General features: G+C 29.7%; 1 protein-coding gene and 1 long non-coding RNA gene across 5 annotated transcripts in view; one reads left to right on the forward strand and one right to left on the reverse strand.

Moving 5' to 3' along the window:
- The window catches only part of LOC141450987 (longitudinals lacking protein, isoforms A/B/D/L-like), a 65,464-nt gene that overhangs the window by 17,282 nt on the left and 30,175 nt on the right, over positions 1–18,007 (forward strand). Inside the window, exons 3-4 of one of the 4 annotated variants that reach the window (XM_074121963.1) lie at positions 1,698–1,898; positions 5,756–8,516. The exons of the other annotated variants lie outside the window; for them this stretch is intronic. Coding sequence (XP_073978064.1) covers positions 1,850–1,898; positions 5,756–6,009 — 303 coding nt within the window. The 5' untranslated portion in view covers positions 1,698–1,849 and the 3' untranslated portion in view covers positions 6,010–8,516. Of the gene's footprint in view, positions 1–1,697; positions 1,899–5,755; positions 8,517–18,007 lie in introns of those variants that run through there. 4 annotated transcript variants of the gene reach the window in all.
- On the reverse strand, positions 15,880–17,249 carry LOC141451171 (uncharacterized). The gene is made up of 2 exons (XR_012456571.1): positions 17,112–17,249; positions 15,880–16,406 (listed from the first exon to the last, which is right to left on the reverse strand). It is a non-coding gene; the product is annotated as an uncharacterized lncRNA (long non-coding RNA).

The raw sequence follows: 18,007 nt of genomic DNA on the forward strand, positions 1-18,007 counted from the left end.
TTTATTTAAAATTATCTTTAAATTTTTACAAAGTATCACAATTATTAATTTTTTATGCATAATATTTCTCATTTGTATGTCACAAATTGTATCTTTATATTGTGTGTGTTTATCTTGCTATAACAAATAAATTTTATCAATAATATGTATTTATTTTAATTTTAACTTTTTTTTTTTTTTTACTTTTCCTTACATCATGAAAGAAGAAGTATTGTTTTCATTTATTAACTTTACATTATAGCTGCTTTCTTTTGTCTCTTTTGTATTGTTACTTTTTTAAAAATTGTTTTAAAATCATTTATTCGATATTAAACTTTATAGATTTTGTTCTTTTCGTTTGAAAAGATCGATCACAGTCAATGTTAACAGTTTCTTTTACTTAATTTAACTTTATTATTTTAATTTGAATAAGTTTAGTTTCTTTTTAATATGATTTAAAGGTGGCGCATATTGAGACAGAAGTAGCAAGGATTTTAATTAATGTCCCAGCCGACCTGTTTTGACATGGGCTTCCAGATCTTGGTTTTTGGCCTCAAAAAACTCTTTTATTTATTTATTTTTCCTTATCTTTACCGAGCCGTTTTTTCCAGTTGGGACCTTGCATTTTTTTAAAGACTTTTTAAACACAAATTTTGACGATTTTTCTCTTATTTTCGCATGAAAAACACTACTATCTGGGAAGTTTCCCTTTCAAAAGAGTTCATTTCTACTCAGCGATATATTAGAGATACGTATAATAGAAATTTTGGTAGAAAAATTCAGAATTGAAGACAATCGATTGCCTAGAAAAGTCACTTTTCTAAAATGATTTTCAATATTGGAAAATTTTCTCGAAATTGGCTATCCAACAATGGTTTTTTAAAAAAATGTTCTTTTAAATACATGTACGCCTATCACTTTTATGAAAAAGTATTAGGGAATTACATTTTAGAAGGACCATATTTACTCATATGAAATATATGACATTGTGGTAATCATCTCAAAAAAAATCCAATTTTTGAATACATTTTCTTTGTGAGTATATTGAAAATTATTACGTGAAAATTGTATCCCCTCCACATTTGTTTTTCATGCCATAATTTTTCAGTTAACTATCTCTAGCACAGTTATTGGCTGAATTACTACCCCATGCTAGCTGAAAATGTAAGCAAATCTCTTTACTATTGAAGAAGTTTACAGAATTACGTAAGATTGCCTACGATTCTAAGTTTTAATTGGTTAATTTTGAAATTTTTATTTTATTCAGTAGGAACCCAGTTATTTTAGAATGTTCTGTGTGAATTGACCAGAAATAGTGTTAGTCCTTGTCTTCTGTCAGAAGTTCCATTTTCTGCTACAGTGGGCTCTGCAGTGATATTATTTACATTCCTTAACATTTTTTCTGTGTTTGTACTTTGTGTAGCGTAATATTTCGTTCATTCTTCCAGTTGGAAGGCAATTCTAATCTTCATGTGGTGGTTGAATGCCATCACACTGGTCGACTCAATTTTTCAGATAATTTAGTGCTTTTTAAGTTATGAAGCTCGTTGGTGCTCCAATAACCTAAGTTCATTAACACGCATAGGCTGTTCATTGAAGATGCTATCTTGCGTCCCACTATATGCGCTGTGCTTTAACTATTTAAAAAGAACTTAACTGAAAGGAGAAATGCCATTTATGGCATATTAATGCATCATCTTTTCTTCTTTTTTTTACAGGAAAGAAAATTAAATGCGCTGGTTGTCAGAAACCGTATAAGAACAGCGCTAGTTTGCGTTACCATCAGAAATATGAATGCGGAATAGCGCCACGCTTTGCTTGCTCTTACTGTTCGTACAAGGCAAAGAGGAATACAACTCTTAAAACCCATATGCTATTGAAGCATTCTGAACTTGATTTTATGATACCATCAGGTGAAAGTTAGTGTTTAAAGATTTCGTGCCGTAAATGTTATCTTAATTTTTGTTGCGGGGGAGTTTTGGTTATCACAATGAAAGTTGTTAAGATTGTTTTAGGATAATCTTGATCTCTTAATATAAGCAGTTTAAGACTTGGTTTTTACGTTTTCTGTTAGTTTTTTCTATTTTATTTTATTTGTTAATTAGCCTTCTAGTTTTACTAAAAATCCAACTTATTTTAACAGCAGACAATTCCTGCATTGCTTTAATCATATTATTTTTTTGCTTTCTCCTTCTTAATTAATTTTGTTTATTTTTGTAAAGGCATACGCACAAATTCAATGAAATATCATCTAACCTGAAATATATTCCAATTCCTAAACCTAGACCCAGATTCAAGGCCCAGATAATGGGTCAGCAGGTCCTAGGTGATACCCTTAACTTGAATCTTTCCTCCATCTTCCTACCAAACCTGTGATCCCAATTTCCATCAATCCTTCATAGACGTTGATTCTTCGGCTCTTGAAAACAAGAAATATTGCCTGGATATCTTCCTGGACGTAGCTCAGGCATCCGACAGGATCTGGCACCTGGAATTCAAAACATTCCTTCTCACTCGGTTATTACTTTCTTCTACTAATCCTATCTGACAGATCGCTGCTTCAGAGTGAGGCAAGCTCCTCCTAACCACGAGCAATCTGCTGGCGTGCTTCAAGACATCTTCTACACTATCTACACTGCAGACATCCCTACTCATCCTCAAAAACTCTAATCACAACCTACGCCGATTACACTGCCATTTTATCTTCTCATCCTGATCCTATCTGCGCCTCCATACATTGATCAAGAACATTCAAGGGCTCATTGAAGCTTGGTGTCAAAAAATGGAGAGAATTGCAACTCAACACTGCTAAATGCGTGCTTATAACGTCCACTTTAAGAAGACCTTCTAGCCCTTAACCCCTCAATAACACTGACATACCCACTTCTACACAATGATCGGTGCTAAGGACTCTCCAATCGAACCTTCCGCATTGACCTTGAAGTACCTGTGTCAATGAAGTAACCCACAATCGATTCCTAAATTACTACCTCAATCTAGCAGATCACCCGAACCCTCTCACCCATTCATTACCCCGCACGTTCCCATCCTAAAAAATCCTCCACATCGTTTAAAACAACGTTGGCGTGCGATCTGTTCCTTTCCAACCTCTCTTCCTTAAGCCTAGAGTACCAGCACTGGTCTGGTTTCTCTCATCACGTCCTGTTAGTTGTAATGCTGAGGACGATGTTGCAACACAAATTATATATCTTGTGTTCACACATCTTCTGAAGTACATAATTTATTTACAGTTACAAATAAACATATATAGTTATTATTTAATTTTGGAAAGGAAAACTTAATTTAAATTTTATTGTATATAAAGAAATATTTAAGTTGTTTTTCTGGCAATTTTCCATAAAAATCAGAAAAATGAACTTCACAGCTTGGTTCTAGCAAGAAGAGAAAAATGAAATATCAGAATAATTGAAAGTTGAATTTTCAACTTTAAATTATGACAATAGAAGGCTTCTTTTCTCTTCTGACATAAAATAGAAAAATATATTTTTATATTCTTTGAATGTAATACAATTAAATTCACGATTCACATTTACTGTGAAATCGTATTATTTTTTTAAAAATTTCTGTGTAAAGTTTTTTTGGGAGTATAAACTGAGATATCATAATAACTATTCCATGACAATATTTCCATTTTCTACCAGAGGTGTTGAGAAAAATGCACGGAGAAACTTCCGATAAAATAAATTGTGTGAATGAATGTTATTATTTATTTTTTTTTTATAGAAGTCCGGCCTAAGAGTAAACTCAGTGTAAAGAAATATTTGACTAAAGAGGATAAAAATAAAGATCGTTCAATTCAATCAAGGGATGAAACTGAACTTAGTATTTTATATTGATTGATGATTGACCCAGATGATTTTTCTATTAAACCTTAAAAATTTATTTTAAATAATTATTTGGTCATATCTTCAGAAAAACTATTAATGAATTAGTGAAGCCAGTTTTGAAAAGTTGTGCACCATAAATTTGTTTCTTATTTTGTTAAGAATCATAAGTAATTTTTATCCAGACTCTTAACAGGGGTACTTAACTAATTCGACACAATTTATTTATTCTAATTATAGTCTGCTAAAGATGAAACGTGTTTTCAATTTATAAGTATAATTCCATGTTTACGGATGTCAGTAAAAAAAGAGAACTGTAATAAAATTAAGCTCAAAGGGACCATATTTTTTATTAAATAGTTTTATAAATATGTATATTTGTTAGTTTTTGCAACTTTCTAAAACTATTTATAAGGTGTTGGTGACATATTTTTGTTTAAGTAATAATTCTTTTCTATTCTTTCGATGTTAAAAAAAATTCCTATGTCTTCGTTGTTAAAATTATTTTTACAAAATATCATACCTTACAATTTAATGTTTAAATTATGTATAAAAACATATATATATACCATTATATGTAAAGTTTTTGAGAAATATAAAATGTTAATATTTAGTTTATATGAAATTTTATTGTAAATTTAGAATTTCCCACCTTGTTTTAATTAAATAAATTATTTGTATTAATTTGAATCTATTTTATACAAATTTTTGTCCATTTCTTTGTTCATTTTGTTGATATTTTTGTTCAAATGAACTTCTGTGTTAATATATAAAATATGTATGTGTTGTTTGTTCCAATATTACTGGAAATATTAAATTATTTGTTGAAGTTTCAGATGATGTAATCTTGAAGTACCACAGAAGAGTCTGTGCTATGCCAGATTCGAAGAAAAAAAAAAAAAAAATCTTTTCTCCAAATTAAAGCATTAATTGTTACTTGTTTCATTGAAATGCTTTAATTAATATCTTGAACTTCAAGATTGATGCTGAGTGAGAAGCACGACTACTGAAAGTATTATTGTTATCTACTTATGTTTTCAGGAGAGCTTTTCATTTAACACATGTAAAAAGATTTCTTTTATATTTTCCATTCTGGAAGTTTAACTCTCTTTTCTTTCATTAATTCAATCTTTATTTTGAAAATCTTTACTGTATTCATCAACATCTTCTACGTTCACCACTGAAGTTACAACAACTTTGATTCATTCTTCAGCGTTCTTACCTCTGTCATTGTCTCTTTTCTCAAAATGTCCAAAATGATTGCTTAAAAAGCATTTTGATTTACTTCTGGATTTTACCTAATAATCACATATTTTATAATATTTGCAATCCTGAAGTAAATCCAAATACTATATAGCTGTGTGTGCTTTTAGCAGATATAAGATGAATATTCCTTCTTATGTACATCACTTAGGAATCTCACTAGATCTTTATCTGTTATTAAAACAACTATTCGTGTAAAGTATACTATTGCTAATTGTTTTTTTGTTAAAATATTGGTATAAATGAGGCAATAAATGAAGAAATCAAAACATAATTTCGCCGGAATTCTTATTTATTTGATATCAGTTTTTTATTTTCTAATCTTCCAAGATATTATTTTGAAAGGAGAAACTGGTAAGAAATAAATTTTAAAAAATAAAAATTAATTGAGCTTTAAGATGGAAACTATTGACTTACTTTTTGTTGCAGAAGTTGGAGAAATTGAGAACAGTTTTTTTTTTTTTTTTATCCAAAAAATTAATAAATAAAGTATTTTGTTTAAACAATGGTCGATATTATAGTTTGTTTTTTCTGTGTTTTATTTTTTAAAAATATATTGTTTACATTTTCGTTTATTTTTTTTGTTTTTTGTATAAGAATATTTATAGGTATTTTGTAAGTGACAACTGAGTTACTAAACTTTTCTCTTAAATGTTTACTGCTTTCAGGAGAAATGAAGAAATTCGCGTGCGATGTATGCCAAAGATCGTATACTTATAAAAGAAGCCTTTGGGGTCATAAAAAATATGAATGTGGTAATGAACCAAGATTCTTCTGCACGGAATGCCAATTTGCTACCAAATATAAACGCAATTTAGTTAGCCATTTCAAGAAAAAACACAAGCCTCCTGATGATACCTTGACATTGTTAGAATTCACAGAGAAAACGAACTATGAAACATTGATTGAAAAGGATATTTAATTATTTTTTCTCTCTCCTTTTATATATTTATTATTTTATCTTAAAGTTTTTCTTCTTATTTTTTTTCTTTACCTCCCGAGAAATAAATTATTTTCTCTCTTCACTTTAAATGTCTTCTTTGTCACTCTCAAATAAATAAGTGAAAATCTTTTGAATTTTTTTTTGTTCTGGATTATATAAAAAGAGGGGAAGGTAATAATGGTAAGTGGTAGGCCTATTTGGAGAGAATTTGTTGAAGGAATTGAATAGAAAGAAGACTGACCTAACAAGGTGTCGGGGTAGTATATAGTTTGAAGGTCATTTTATCTTCCATTCTAGAAAGCAAAGCACGGTTATGGGTGGTGGTACTCAACTAGGTGTGTAGGATGTATGGAATAACGTTTCACTTACACTGTGGTAGTATGAGAGCGCTATTTGCTAGAGGTTGCTAGAGGGGTCAAGGAAGCTTTTTGAGACAGAGAGCCATTTTTCCCCCAAAAAAACGTAGATAAAATTACAATTGAAAGCCTCTTCTACACCTACGGCTTGTTCCAAAAAGCATGTTTGCAATCATTTGCCATAATCAGAAACAAAAAATGTTTGCTCGATGGCCAAAAACTTGTGTGATGAAAGTCCACAAAAAAAAAAATACTCGTTCAACCACAAAAATTTACTTCGTTGGTTAATCCTCTACTTTTTTGATAGTCTATTGGCTTTTTTGCAAACGTCGAAAATGGGTTTTCAAGGATATGTATATAATCAATTGCATTATTTACGAAAATTCATACTTAACAGTCAAATTTATTAACGTTTCTTTTTCAACTTTTATATTCCAATCAAGTTGTTTAAAATTTGGAGCTATTTCTTGCATTTTAATGAAATAATTAAACTTCCATTTAAGAAATTATAATTAGTGTGTTTAATACTATTAATGGGATGTCCAAGAACGGGATCTAAGCTTGATGTGATTCTTGGCCTGCTAACTGTATCCTTCGATTCTGACGCTAAGCTTAAAGTGCTTTTCAAAATTCTCTTCCTCCATTTCAGATGTTTTACAGAAATGTGACTGGAGATTGTCCTCGGATTATCGTTTTACCTTCTTAAGTGTCATTACAGTGTATTGGAACGTTTATACAAACAGTTTAGCGTTAGTATGAATTGTATAGGTTCTGACCTTATAAGTTTGATGATAATGTTTTTTAGGTAGAACTGTGAGAATTTTAGTTAGTTCTGCTGCAACTCCTTTCTAATTTAGATTGCCATCCTATCCCACTCTGCCGCTACATAGCCACCTACGATCCTTCTATTCCCTTCAGATCCATGAGAATCAAACATATCCTTCTCTAGCTGCAGGTTTTTCCATCCTTCTCTCTGCATATATTATCCTTCCTATCCTAAGCGTTCTGTTTACTACGTATTGAAGGTTATAATGTAATTGCACATTAGTTATGCACATGTTTGTAATTTAATTTTACATACCTAATGATAAAGTTTATTCATCTATCTAAGTTCACATAAGAAAATTTTTCTAATATGAAAAATGTATTATTTTTTGGTGGGGAAAAAATAATGGAAAAGTGGTGCTAAACGTGAAGACAATTATCAATAACTGTTAATAATTGGCATGTAGTGCTTCAGTAAATGTTATATCACTATTTTCACTCTGAAGTTAGAAAAAAGGCGTATTAAGTTAGCAGTTAGAGAAACTAAGGTTAAGGTGTTAATACATTTTTTGCACTTGCCATGTTCATGGATAACATGGATAACTGTTCATGGATTCTATGGTTTGGTTAGGACGGAAAGTAAACTGTAACGTGCTTAAATGATGGAAAACATGATGGGCTTAAATGATTCTTTATTGTGGCCTTGAGCAAGAAATTATATTTGCAATTATTCTTTTCATAGTTAGGTTAGCTTTAATTTATTAAAAATTTCTTATTGTACAATCACATCATAAAGTAAAAAGTATCTCGTGAAGTGGCTTCTCATCAAATGGAAAAACATATCGAAGGTATACTGTAAAAAGAAAACAAAATGAAAGCGATCAGGTAGGAGTATCTACATGAAAATATATTACATATTATTTCCATATACAAACGTCTAAGTATATGATATCATTTCTTAGTTTTGACTAACATTAACTCTGTTACAGGCTCTGTTGGGACAAAATATCAATGCTTCCGTTGCTTTCGCGGATATAGACACTATCAAAGTTTGACTCGTCACAAGAGATTGGAATGCGGAGTCTTACCTCGCTATCATTGTATCATATGTGGCTATCAAGGCCGGCAGAAGGAACATCTTCAATCACATTTAATGCGAAAACATCCAACACATGTAAAAGCAAATAGAAAAGTTATCAATTTTGAATAAATAACTGTTCAATATTAATTTTTCCTAAAAAAAGTTGGTTTTATGTATAAAATTCCGTGGATGTTTTGTATAAATAGTAGTAAACTTTTTTTTAATGTAAATAATATGTAAGTATTTTTAAAACTTTAAATACAGCAAAACTGTTTTTATATACATATCTACAAATTTAATTCTTTGTTTGTCCTTTTGACTATCAGCATTTCTCTGCTTCAACATTCTTTCTATATTTTTAGCATTTAAGTTGCATCGCATCAGCAATATTTTACAAAAGATTTTCTGCTCTTAAAGGAATACAATTATGGTGCACGCATTTAGGGTTACTAGCTCCCGGTATCAATTAACGTCACACTTTTAGCATTGAAAATCGATTATAAGGGATCACTTAGATAGAATCTTGGAATCTCTATAAGTATTTTAAAAAAAATCATTACATAGTTATATCGTTGCAGTCTTATTAAAGAGGATCTTACAACGATAATTGTGTAGTTTCGCAATTTCACTTGATTTCCCTCAAATCCAGGGTAAAATAATTTGGGGTTGAGCCTGATGACCGCGTGCTCCTTAGACTCTACAAGCAGTGGAGCTGATGTTGGAAGTTGATTCCACTGGAGACTAATACAGCTCTATATCTCTTGACCTTGCTTAAGCTTCCTCCAACTGTTCAATCGTTCGCAGCAACATCTAAACGTATAGCTAGCTCTTCCAAGCGATTTACAGCCGCCTGTTTTGTGAGACATAGTATTGTGAATGTTTTTTGAGCCAGTCAGCTATTCGATGATTCTTCTGTTCATTATGATGAAAGAAGGTTGAATTAGCTACTTCTTTGTATTATCATCCTCTAACATATGGGCGCTGAAGTATTACCTGAATTGGTATTGAGGCCTTCTTCTAATTGGATGTTACGAGTATTGGCAGTCAGGTTTTATAACGGTTTGATTGGTTTCGACACATTGTTAGTGAAAATAGTTATATTCGAGATTTAATAGTTTATCCAGAGGTCGATGTTCTTGCGTGCGGTTCCGTGGGTAGCTTTCTAACTATTACATTCGATGCTAAAAGCCAGAATGCTTGTGGCATTCGACAAGCAGACCGTGCTTCATACCACTCATCAGCATTGCTATTAATTTGTTTTTAAAATTGATTTAAACTTGAACAAACTACTTTTTAAATATTTACCAATAAAATCAATTGAAACTGATTACAGATCACCGAGGAGTCCACCAGTGTTCATGTTGTTTTAGAGTGTACAAACACAGGCGTAACTTGTATCGTCATCAGACTCAAGAATGTGGGAAAGCACCTAAATTTTTTTGCCGTTATTGCCATTATAAAAGTAAAAGAAAGGGTGATTTAAAAAAGCATATAATCTTTCGGCATAATAGTTTCAATTTGTAAAAGCTTTCAAAAATATTAGTATTGTTGATTTGTATAAAGTTTTTTTATAATTTATTTATTGTTGTACATTATATATGAGACTGTACTTTTTTTTCTTCAAATTTACTAGAAAATGATTGCGTTGTAAAATTAATTAATTTTGTTCAATAAACTAGACAATACTCACTTTCTTAATTTTGTTTCTTAGGTACCTTAAGTGTCATTTTTTTAAAAATTAATGTACCTTGTCTTTCCATTAGTTTCCTTGTTCTGCTTTACTTAGACTTTATCTTAGTTTCAAATAATATGCGCTGTCGTTACAAATAACAATTCACAGAATTTTGTCTAATAAAAAACCCTAAAACTTTGTAATTATGGATTTCATCAATTAATTTCTTACTAACATTCAAATATCCATCGACTATTACTTATATTCGAAGAGATTCTTATTGCATAGCTTTCAGAGAAATAATCTTAGTTTTTCCCTATTATAATTACAATTTTGCGTGCAATAAATTTTAAGGTAATAATTACTTTTAATTTGAAATTTATATAAGTTGTAGATAGAAAATATTGAAGAAATACTGGCCAAACAATACGCACTTTTACTTTAATAAACTATCAGTAAGTAGAATTCCCTTTTTTTTTATAACATAAATGTTTTATTGACATATTTGTGATTTTATTTTTGATATTAGTTCGATTTTACACACTCTAATGATTTCAGGTTCACAAAAAAAAATTGGTACACTTTTAATGATACTCTACCATGCAAGGATTGCCAAGGACAATTCAATTAAGAATGCGGTTGGAAACTACAGTCTCAATGAAAAAACAAAAACAATAGGGAATTGGGTATTAAGGGCGACAAATCCCAAGGGAGAGAAAGAATGAAATAAATATCAAAAAACAGTGTCTTACTAATGTATATTCCATTTTTTTTTTATATTGGTTTATTGAGTACTTTATCCATTAAAGTGAATATGGACTAACAATTTTGTTAAAAGTATGGTAATTCATTTACTAAGAGAAAACCGAAAAGAAATACAGTTCGATTCCAGTGAATAAAATCGTGAGCTTTTTTTAGGATAGGAGGAAGTTTGTAACAATATTTGATTTGTCTCTATAAAAGAAAAATTCATTGATTGAGTGTGATTTTCGATCTTTACTTCTAGGCTAGGTCATATAGAGTACTTAATTCAATTTTGAGTTTTCCAAGGTAGAATTTCCCCTAAGCTCCTTTAAATATAAAATAGAAATTAGTCCAGAGAAGGTGTAATAGTTTTTAAGAATCCTCTAGAAAGTGATAGTAATCGTGGCTTTCTTTGTGCCTTCGAAATCATAGCTTAGCAATTTTCTGGAAAGTATTTTATCTTTTTATTTTTGTTTTTTAAAAAGGGCCAATATTTTGAGCCGTTCTTTCTTGGTCTAAATGATAAGATAATACTCAACCGAATTCTTTCGCAAGACACTCTTTCATGCACCCAAATGATCGTTAGTGATACTTCACTGCGTCGAGTATCTTTATTTTTCAAAATTTTGTTTAATTTATCTTTACTACTGAACGTTGTTAACAATCAACAATCAACAATCGAGCAGATTTTTTTTTTTTTGTCCTAAATTATAATTTTATTGTCACAATAGATTTGTGTTATACCAGATAAGTGTGATTCGATTTTGTGATTACTTTTTTTTATGTATTGTTTTAGTTTATTTTTTCAAATTCATTTTAATGACATTTTTTTTTGTAAAAAAAAAAGAAAAATCTATTATATATAAATAAATTTATGACAAAATGTGCGTAATTTAGGGACCAAATATTCCTTTTTTTAAAAAAACTATTTCGAACAAATTAATTACGAATTTAAGTAGGGATGTGATTCCTGTAAAAACATTAAGATTAAACTTAAATTAGTAATTAGTTGGAATTCGTAATTAAATTGTTTGGAATGAATACTACAGTGATCTTTAAGAAAATCTTTATTAACAAAATTTAGTTTTTATTTATTTATTTTTTTTTTGTGTAACCACAAACTTGTTTCTTAAATTACCTTTACTAAATTTCTTTTAATTTCTCTTTTAGTAACAGGATTGCCGGAAGTTTACACCTGTACAAAATGCCCGAGGACTTACAAACATGCCACAAGCTTATATAGACATATAAAGTGTGAATGTGGTAAACAGCCAATATATCAGTGCCCTCATTGTCCGTACAGAGCAAAACGTAAAGATGCCTTGAAGAAACATGCCAAAAATATTCATCTGTAAGATTTTTTTTTTACATTAATAAGAAACAATAATTGCTGGTAGGTAAAGTAAAAATTAGTTTTAATAGTTTTTTATTAAGTGGATAAGTTGGTGCCCCAATTTGAAAGGACTTTTCTTTTTTTTCAAGGTGTTGCACTTGAAAATGATTAAATAGAAACTGAAAATTTTCTTCAATATTTTACATTGTTTTATTTTTAAATTTATGAGATGTACCAAATGTTGGTCAGAAATGATTTACCAATATTTTATTAAAAGTCTTTATTCTCTTATTATGTTAACTTATTAAGGGATGATTATTTTTTTTATTTTATTTTCCAAGTACGAGACATTCATCTCATCTTTTCTTTTTTTTTCAAAAAAGGTTGCTAATTTCAATTTTTGTGTCTACTGGAAAATTATATTCCTTGGCTGAAACATATACTATTACTGAATGACTTACATTTAACAAATAATGTTATTTTCTTTCGTGAATAAAATATTTTTTGTTATTTTTAAATTAATAATAATTTTTGTTTTTAATTTTCTGAAAATGAGGTTTTCTTTGGGGCTCATTTAAGAAATCTCTATAATCATCCTAAGTCAGTCACTTCTTAAGAATGAAAAAAAAATTGTTGCAGTATATCAGTTTGATTTATATTTTAATTTTCAAATTTGTGTTACAAGTAGGTTAAGTTTCAGTGCGTGAGATGCTCAAAAAATTGTACAAAATAGAAGATCAAAATACCATCTCTACAACGACAACACTATAAATATACGAATTTGGGTTCAAAAAAATACTCAATATCAGGTGCCCTGACCTGGATCTTGGAGATAATAGAAAAACTTTCTAACGAAAACATATCCTTAATAAATAAATAAGATGTACTGTTAAGGATAACTTTTTGTATTTTATAATTTTAATATATTATATATTTTTATCAAGAAAACAATATATTTTTTAAAAAAAATAATATGTTCAAAGAACTATTGATGATTATAATAGCTCGCGAACGTAAAATTTGTGAATAAATGTAAGTACAAATCCAAGACTAGAAAATAACATATATTTTCTTGTTCTCATTATTAGTACTTATTGATATACTTTTAAGATAACTTCCTTTTTATCCCTTCAAAGGTTCCTCATTAAAAAAAAACCCTTCTTTCACTCTTAGTATAAATATAAATCGTAAATTCCTTAAGTTGTAGCTAGATTGGCCTTTTAGAAAATAAGCAAATTTTTAATTATTGGACACATGTAAAAATATCTATTTTTATGTTCTTTGTTACCATCTCTTTAAAAAAAAACATCTTCAAGTATTTTTTAATAAATTATAATTTGAGTGTTATGTTTTTTTAAAAAATAAACCAACAGTAAGTTAGGTATATTTTAATTTAATTTCTTCAATTATTTTTCTTTAATAAATCTTATTATTATAAACTTGTGTATACTAATGTTAAAAACTGGTTAAGTTTGGTAGGACATTGTAAATATTTTCCTTTAATTATTTGTCTAATAGATACCTATTAGTATTTTAGAATAACTAATTTATCTGTTGATGAAAATGGTTATCTTTTGGAAGATAATCAACTTTAAAGGGTCGTCATCTGTTTTTGATTAATTCAAATTGTTTAAATATTCCCTAGTTTTATTGCAAATAAAATTTATTTCTTTTTCTCTCGTCATTCTTATTAAAATCTGTTCTTTTCTAATTTTTGAGCTATCCTAGAAGAGATTAAGCCACCTAAACTAATGATGGGGCCCTTTGGGCTTACAGCATTTTTTTTTGTATCATTGATCAGTGCCAAGGTTGAGGCAGTTGGCCCCTTTTTTTTTTTTTAATTTCTGATTTAGGAGTCTCCTCCTCCTATCTTCAAGCGAAATGCTTCCTCAAAGACGCCAGTTTTTACAAGCGGATCCATTCTCAATACCACTATGGAGGCTTGCCATGGAAGCATTATAATCTAAAGCGCGAATATGCTGTGCTATCCAGAACCATCTTGGTGTACCGCGCCGCGCATCGCTCCTTCTGTATTAGGCGTAAATTCTTTATGAACAACCTCTTAACATCATTTTATTCATGCAACCTCTTAACAGCATGTTATTCATGAATTTAAATGCAATTATGTAGACTTAGGTGGCTAATTTAGACAATTTTCATCGAACTTGATATTGAAGAAATTTTTCTGAGAAAGAGTTTGCAAAGTAATTCAGTAATTCAGAGCAGTATTTCCTTCTCAGTTTTATTTTAAAAAAGCACATCAAAATGTGAATGATTTGTTAAAAAAAATTGCATAGAAATCTGTTGTTTTCATACATGATTAATAAAAGTTACAGTAAACAGTATTTTAGAAAAAAAAAATTGACGTTTCAAATTTAATGTTTCAGAAGGAGCGAGTTGAGTCAGTGTTCCACGTCAGAGCTTTTGTTTTAGTGTTTCTAATTTTGGTCTAATCCTAAGCAGATACAATTTTGGACTTAAATGTCAATAAGAAATAGATATTTTTCTAAAAAAAAAAAAATCAATTCATTCATAAACTGACTTTTAGGTTTCCTATGGAGAAGTACTTTTTACCAAATAAGTAGCATATTTCAACAAATTCACATGTTCATTTCTTAACTTAAATGTTGACAGTTTTTTTATTTATGTCATCGCGCGTAGGATTAAGTGCGAACGGTGCTTAGATTCGTGATGAAGCCAAGACAGATTGGAAGAAGAAAAAAATCACAGACAGTTTTGTTGTGAACACAAAAGCATTGATTTCGATTTATTTATTTAGTTTTAATTTAGTTATTACCTTTTGTAAACATTGTTCATTTTTTTAAAATTTTTCCAGGTGCCTTTTTCCGTTTGGTTGTTTTTATAATAAATCGCAGATCTATTTAGAGAATTCCTTCACTTGGTAAGAAATTCTTATTGTTTACATTCTATTTAATTGTACCAAATGATATTACAAATATATTAATTCTTCATTTTAGGGATTTTAGCTACACTAATTTCTCTTTCATCATTTGTTACAGGCTACACGAGTGATAAAGTCTCATATTTGTTGGACTTGCGGTCGTGGTTATGTTTACAAAAGAAATCGTAACTTCCTGTCAAAATTATGAATATGACGGTTTAAATGTCCTATCTAGAACTTACTGCAGGAATCATCTCCGGAAAACATTATGTCCATTATGCATGATAAGTTCTGCTTGAAATCTATTATAAACATACACAAATGACTAATCGCAGTAGTATGGCTAAATAGTACCAGTTTATGATAAATTAAGTAATTTTATATTTTTACACTACAATTAATAAATTTGTTAATGATTCAGAAGTTACAAAAAAAAAATGATCATCACTTAAAATGCAAAATCTTTCTAGAAGATTATTTACTACGATTAGCTCTGAATTTCGTTTTGTTTTAGATTGCTTATTTATTTATTTTTTTGTGGGAAGAAAATCGATGTTTTATCTTCGTATGTGCAAAACCATCGAACATCCAGCGAATGTAATCATTCCGAAATTGGTAAAAATCTTAAATTTAAAGGTGATAAATTGGAGGAGACTTAAGGTAACTGCTGTGTACTTTAAATCAAAATACCTGCCAAATCATGAATAGTATTAGTAATCTTTACAGGCATCGTCAATACATACAATAGTTAGTAGTGAATGAAACTAATGTTTTGTTAAAAAATTTCAAATCCCTTATCTTCTTTTGGTACTTTGGGTGAAAGGTTAAATTGGGAATTAGAAAGACCGTTACTGGAGAGTTGGTAATGGATTGTTATGATTCTCAGTGATGAAAAATTATGTAACACATCCAATTGATTCACTTAAGGTAATTTGTTTTTACTATTAAAAATCGGTGAAAATAAAAGTGTTTTAAATGAGAAAACTATCTGTGAAATGTTTGACTCATTTTTATACATTTCTATAATGTTTTTTTTTTTTATTTTTATTTTTGGCAGATATTGAAAAAAGGTTCAAATGTAGTACATGTAACAGAACTTATCGTCACTACTCCAGCCTCTATAATCACAGGAGGTATGAATGCGGAAAAGAGCCACAGTTCGAGTGCCCTCATTGTTCATATAGAGCAAAACGGAAGGATGCTTTGACTAATCATGTTGCTGTAATACATGGTTTACTTCACTCAAATAATTCTAAACTCTTTTAAAAATAGTCTTTTTATTTTACATCACCTATTGTTCACATGATTCAAAAAAGAAAAAAGTTTCTTGAATTGTATTTACAATAAATATCTTAAGACAAATTTATCTTCTCTTTACTTTCGTTGTAGTTGTTGTAGAAAACCCTTAAAAATGATTTCACAATATTTCGGTGATTTTGCACATTGTAATGAACATCATACTCCTTATAGTTTTTATTTTTCCCAGTCTCCATTACTAATTTAATATTGATGGTGATCCTATACTGTAGATGTGCACAGTTATCGTAAATTTATCATCAAAAAACGTCGTATGATGTTAGGGTGTTTGTATTCATTTATAAATAAATGGGAAAAATATAGTCGTTTTTCTTTTATGAGTGACATCCTATGTAAATGAATTAGTGAAAAGTAGAAGATGCAGCAAATAACCTGCCGTACTACTAACTTGATCGGTCTCTATAGTTAAAGAAAACTGGTGTAAGATCTTACTCGGATGTGGTATGAAACTAGTAATGGAATTGGTAGGAGATAGACTTTATAAGCATAGACAATATGGTTAACAATAATCGCGCAGGGAAGGGATTAGTTTAGTAGTAAGGGCTCTGGGCTTTTTTTTTTTTTAATTTTACAGCTCACTGTTCGGTAAAGGACAGTTTTGAACAAGGAGAGAATGGCCGGCCTGAAAAAGGCTCTGGGCGCTGAAGATCTAGGATATTATCAAAAAATAGTAGTAATAATAACGACCCATTTCTAGTCGATATAGTTTGGTCTAGAAGAAGACTTTTCTAGGAGCCAATATATCGAGAACTGTGGTCTCTACCCTCCCATTGATTAGGTCAATTTTCGCTAATGACGAAGTGCAAAAAAAATTATAAAGTTAGGATATATTTATTAAGCAATAACATATGAACAAAAGTTAAGTGTGAGCATTTATTTTCAAATTTAAATCTGAAATATTTAACTCTTACCATTTATAGTCTGTAAAACCGTCCTAATGTAGTTACACTCTTAGGGAATTCTACTTCTATCCCTTTCCAGAACTGCCTGAAAATAAATGTCCTTGAAAAATGATTTAAGTAATTGAAATTAAAATGCTTCAGAATGATTGCGATAGGGCATTGTATCTTCATAGTAGTTTCAACGACATTGAGATATTAGCAGTCTACCTAACTTAAGTTTTTGACGATGTGTGAATACGCCAAGTTGGATGTTCTTTAATCGTGTTCTTCAGTAGAGATCCATATGCAGTGAAAATGTAAATGAATTCTATGTTTAACAAAGCTTCATAACCTTCTATCTGGCTATTTATTATTTTTGGTAACTGTTTCATTTATGACTGAAACTGGCAGTCATTTTTTTTCCTCCTATCTGACTTTAAAACAAAAAAAAACAAAAATTAGCAGCAAGCTTTAAAGATATTCGTCAAATAATACTATATATTTTTGTAAAATTCAAGACTAAGGTCCAGGAATCGCAGTCTTGACATAATGCTTCCTACTTGGCAGTTTTGGTATAAGTTTATCACAAATAAATCCATAATATAAATATGTGCCTATCGTGACACACCACAACCTGTCCAATGTTGAGAAAAGAAATGAGAGAATTTATTTTTGTAATTAAAGATTTGTTATAAAATAAATAAATAAAACTATGAAGTACTATTTTCCCAGATTTTACTTGAATATTTTTAACTCTAACATTTTGTTTTGTTTTTGTTTCCTTTTTTCTTTGCGAGCGCAGAAAATAGAAGGCTGTTCAAGTGTACAAATTGTGACAGGGTTTACAATCGTCTTGGTAACATGAGAAGACACACCAAGTATGAATGCGTTGGCAGTGAACCACGATTCAAGTGTTCAATTTGTTA

Source organism: Rhodnius prolixus, unplaced genomic scaffold (genome assembly GCF_049639745.1).
Source record: "Rhodnius prolixus isolate KJV_2025 unplaced genomic scaffold, Rpr scaffold_1, whole genome shotgun sequence".
Classification (NCBI taxonomy): domain Eukaryota; kingdom Metazoa; phylum Arthropoda; class Insecta; order Hemiptera; family Reduviidae; genus Rhodnius; species Rhodnius prolixus.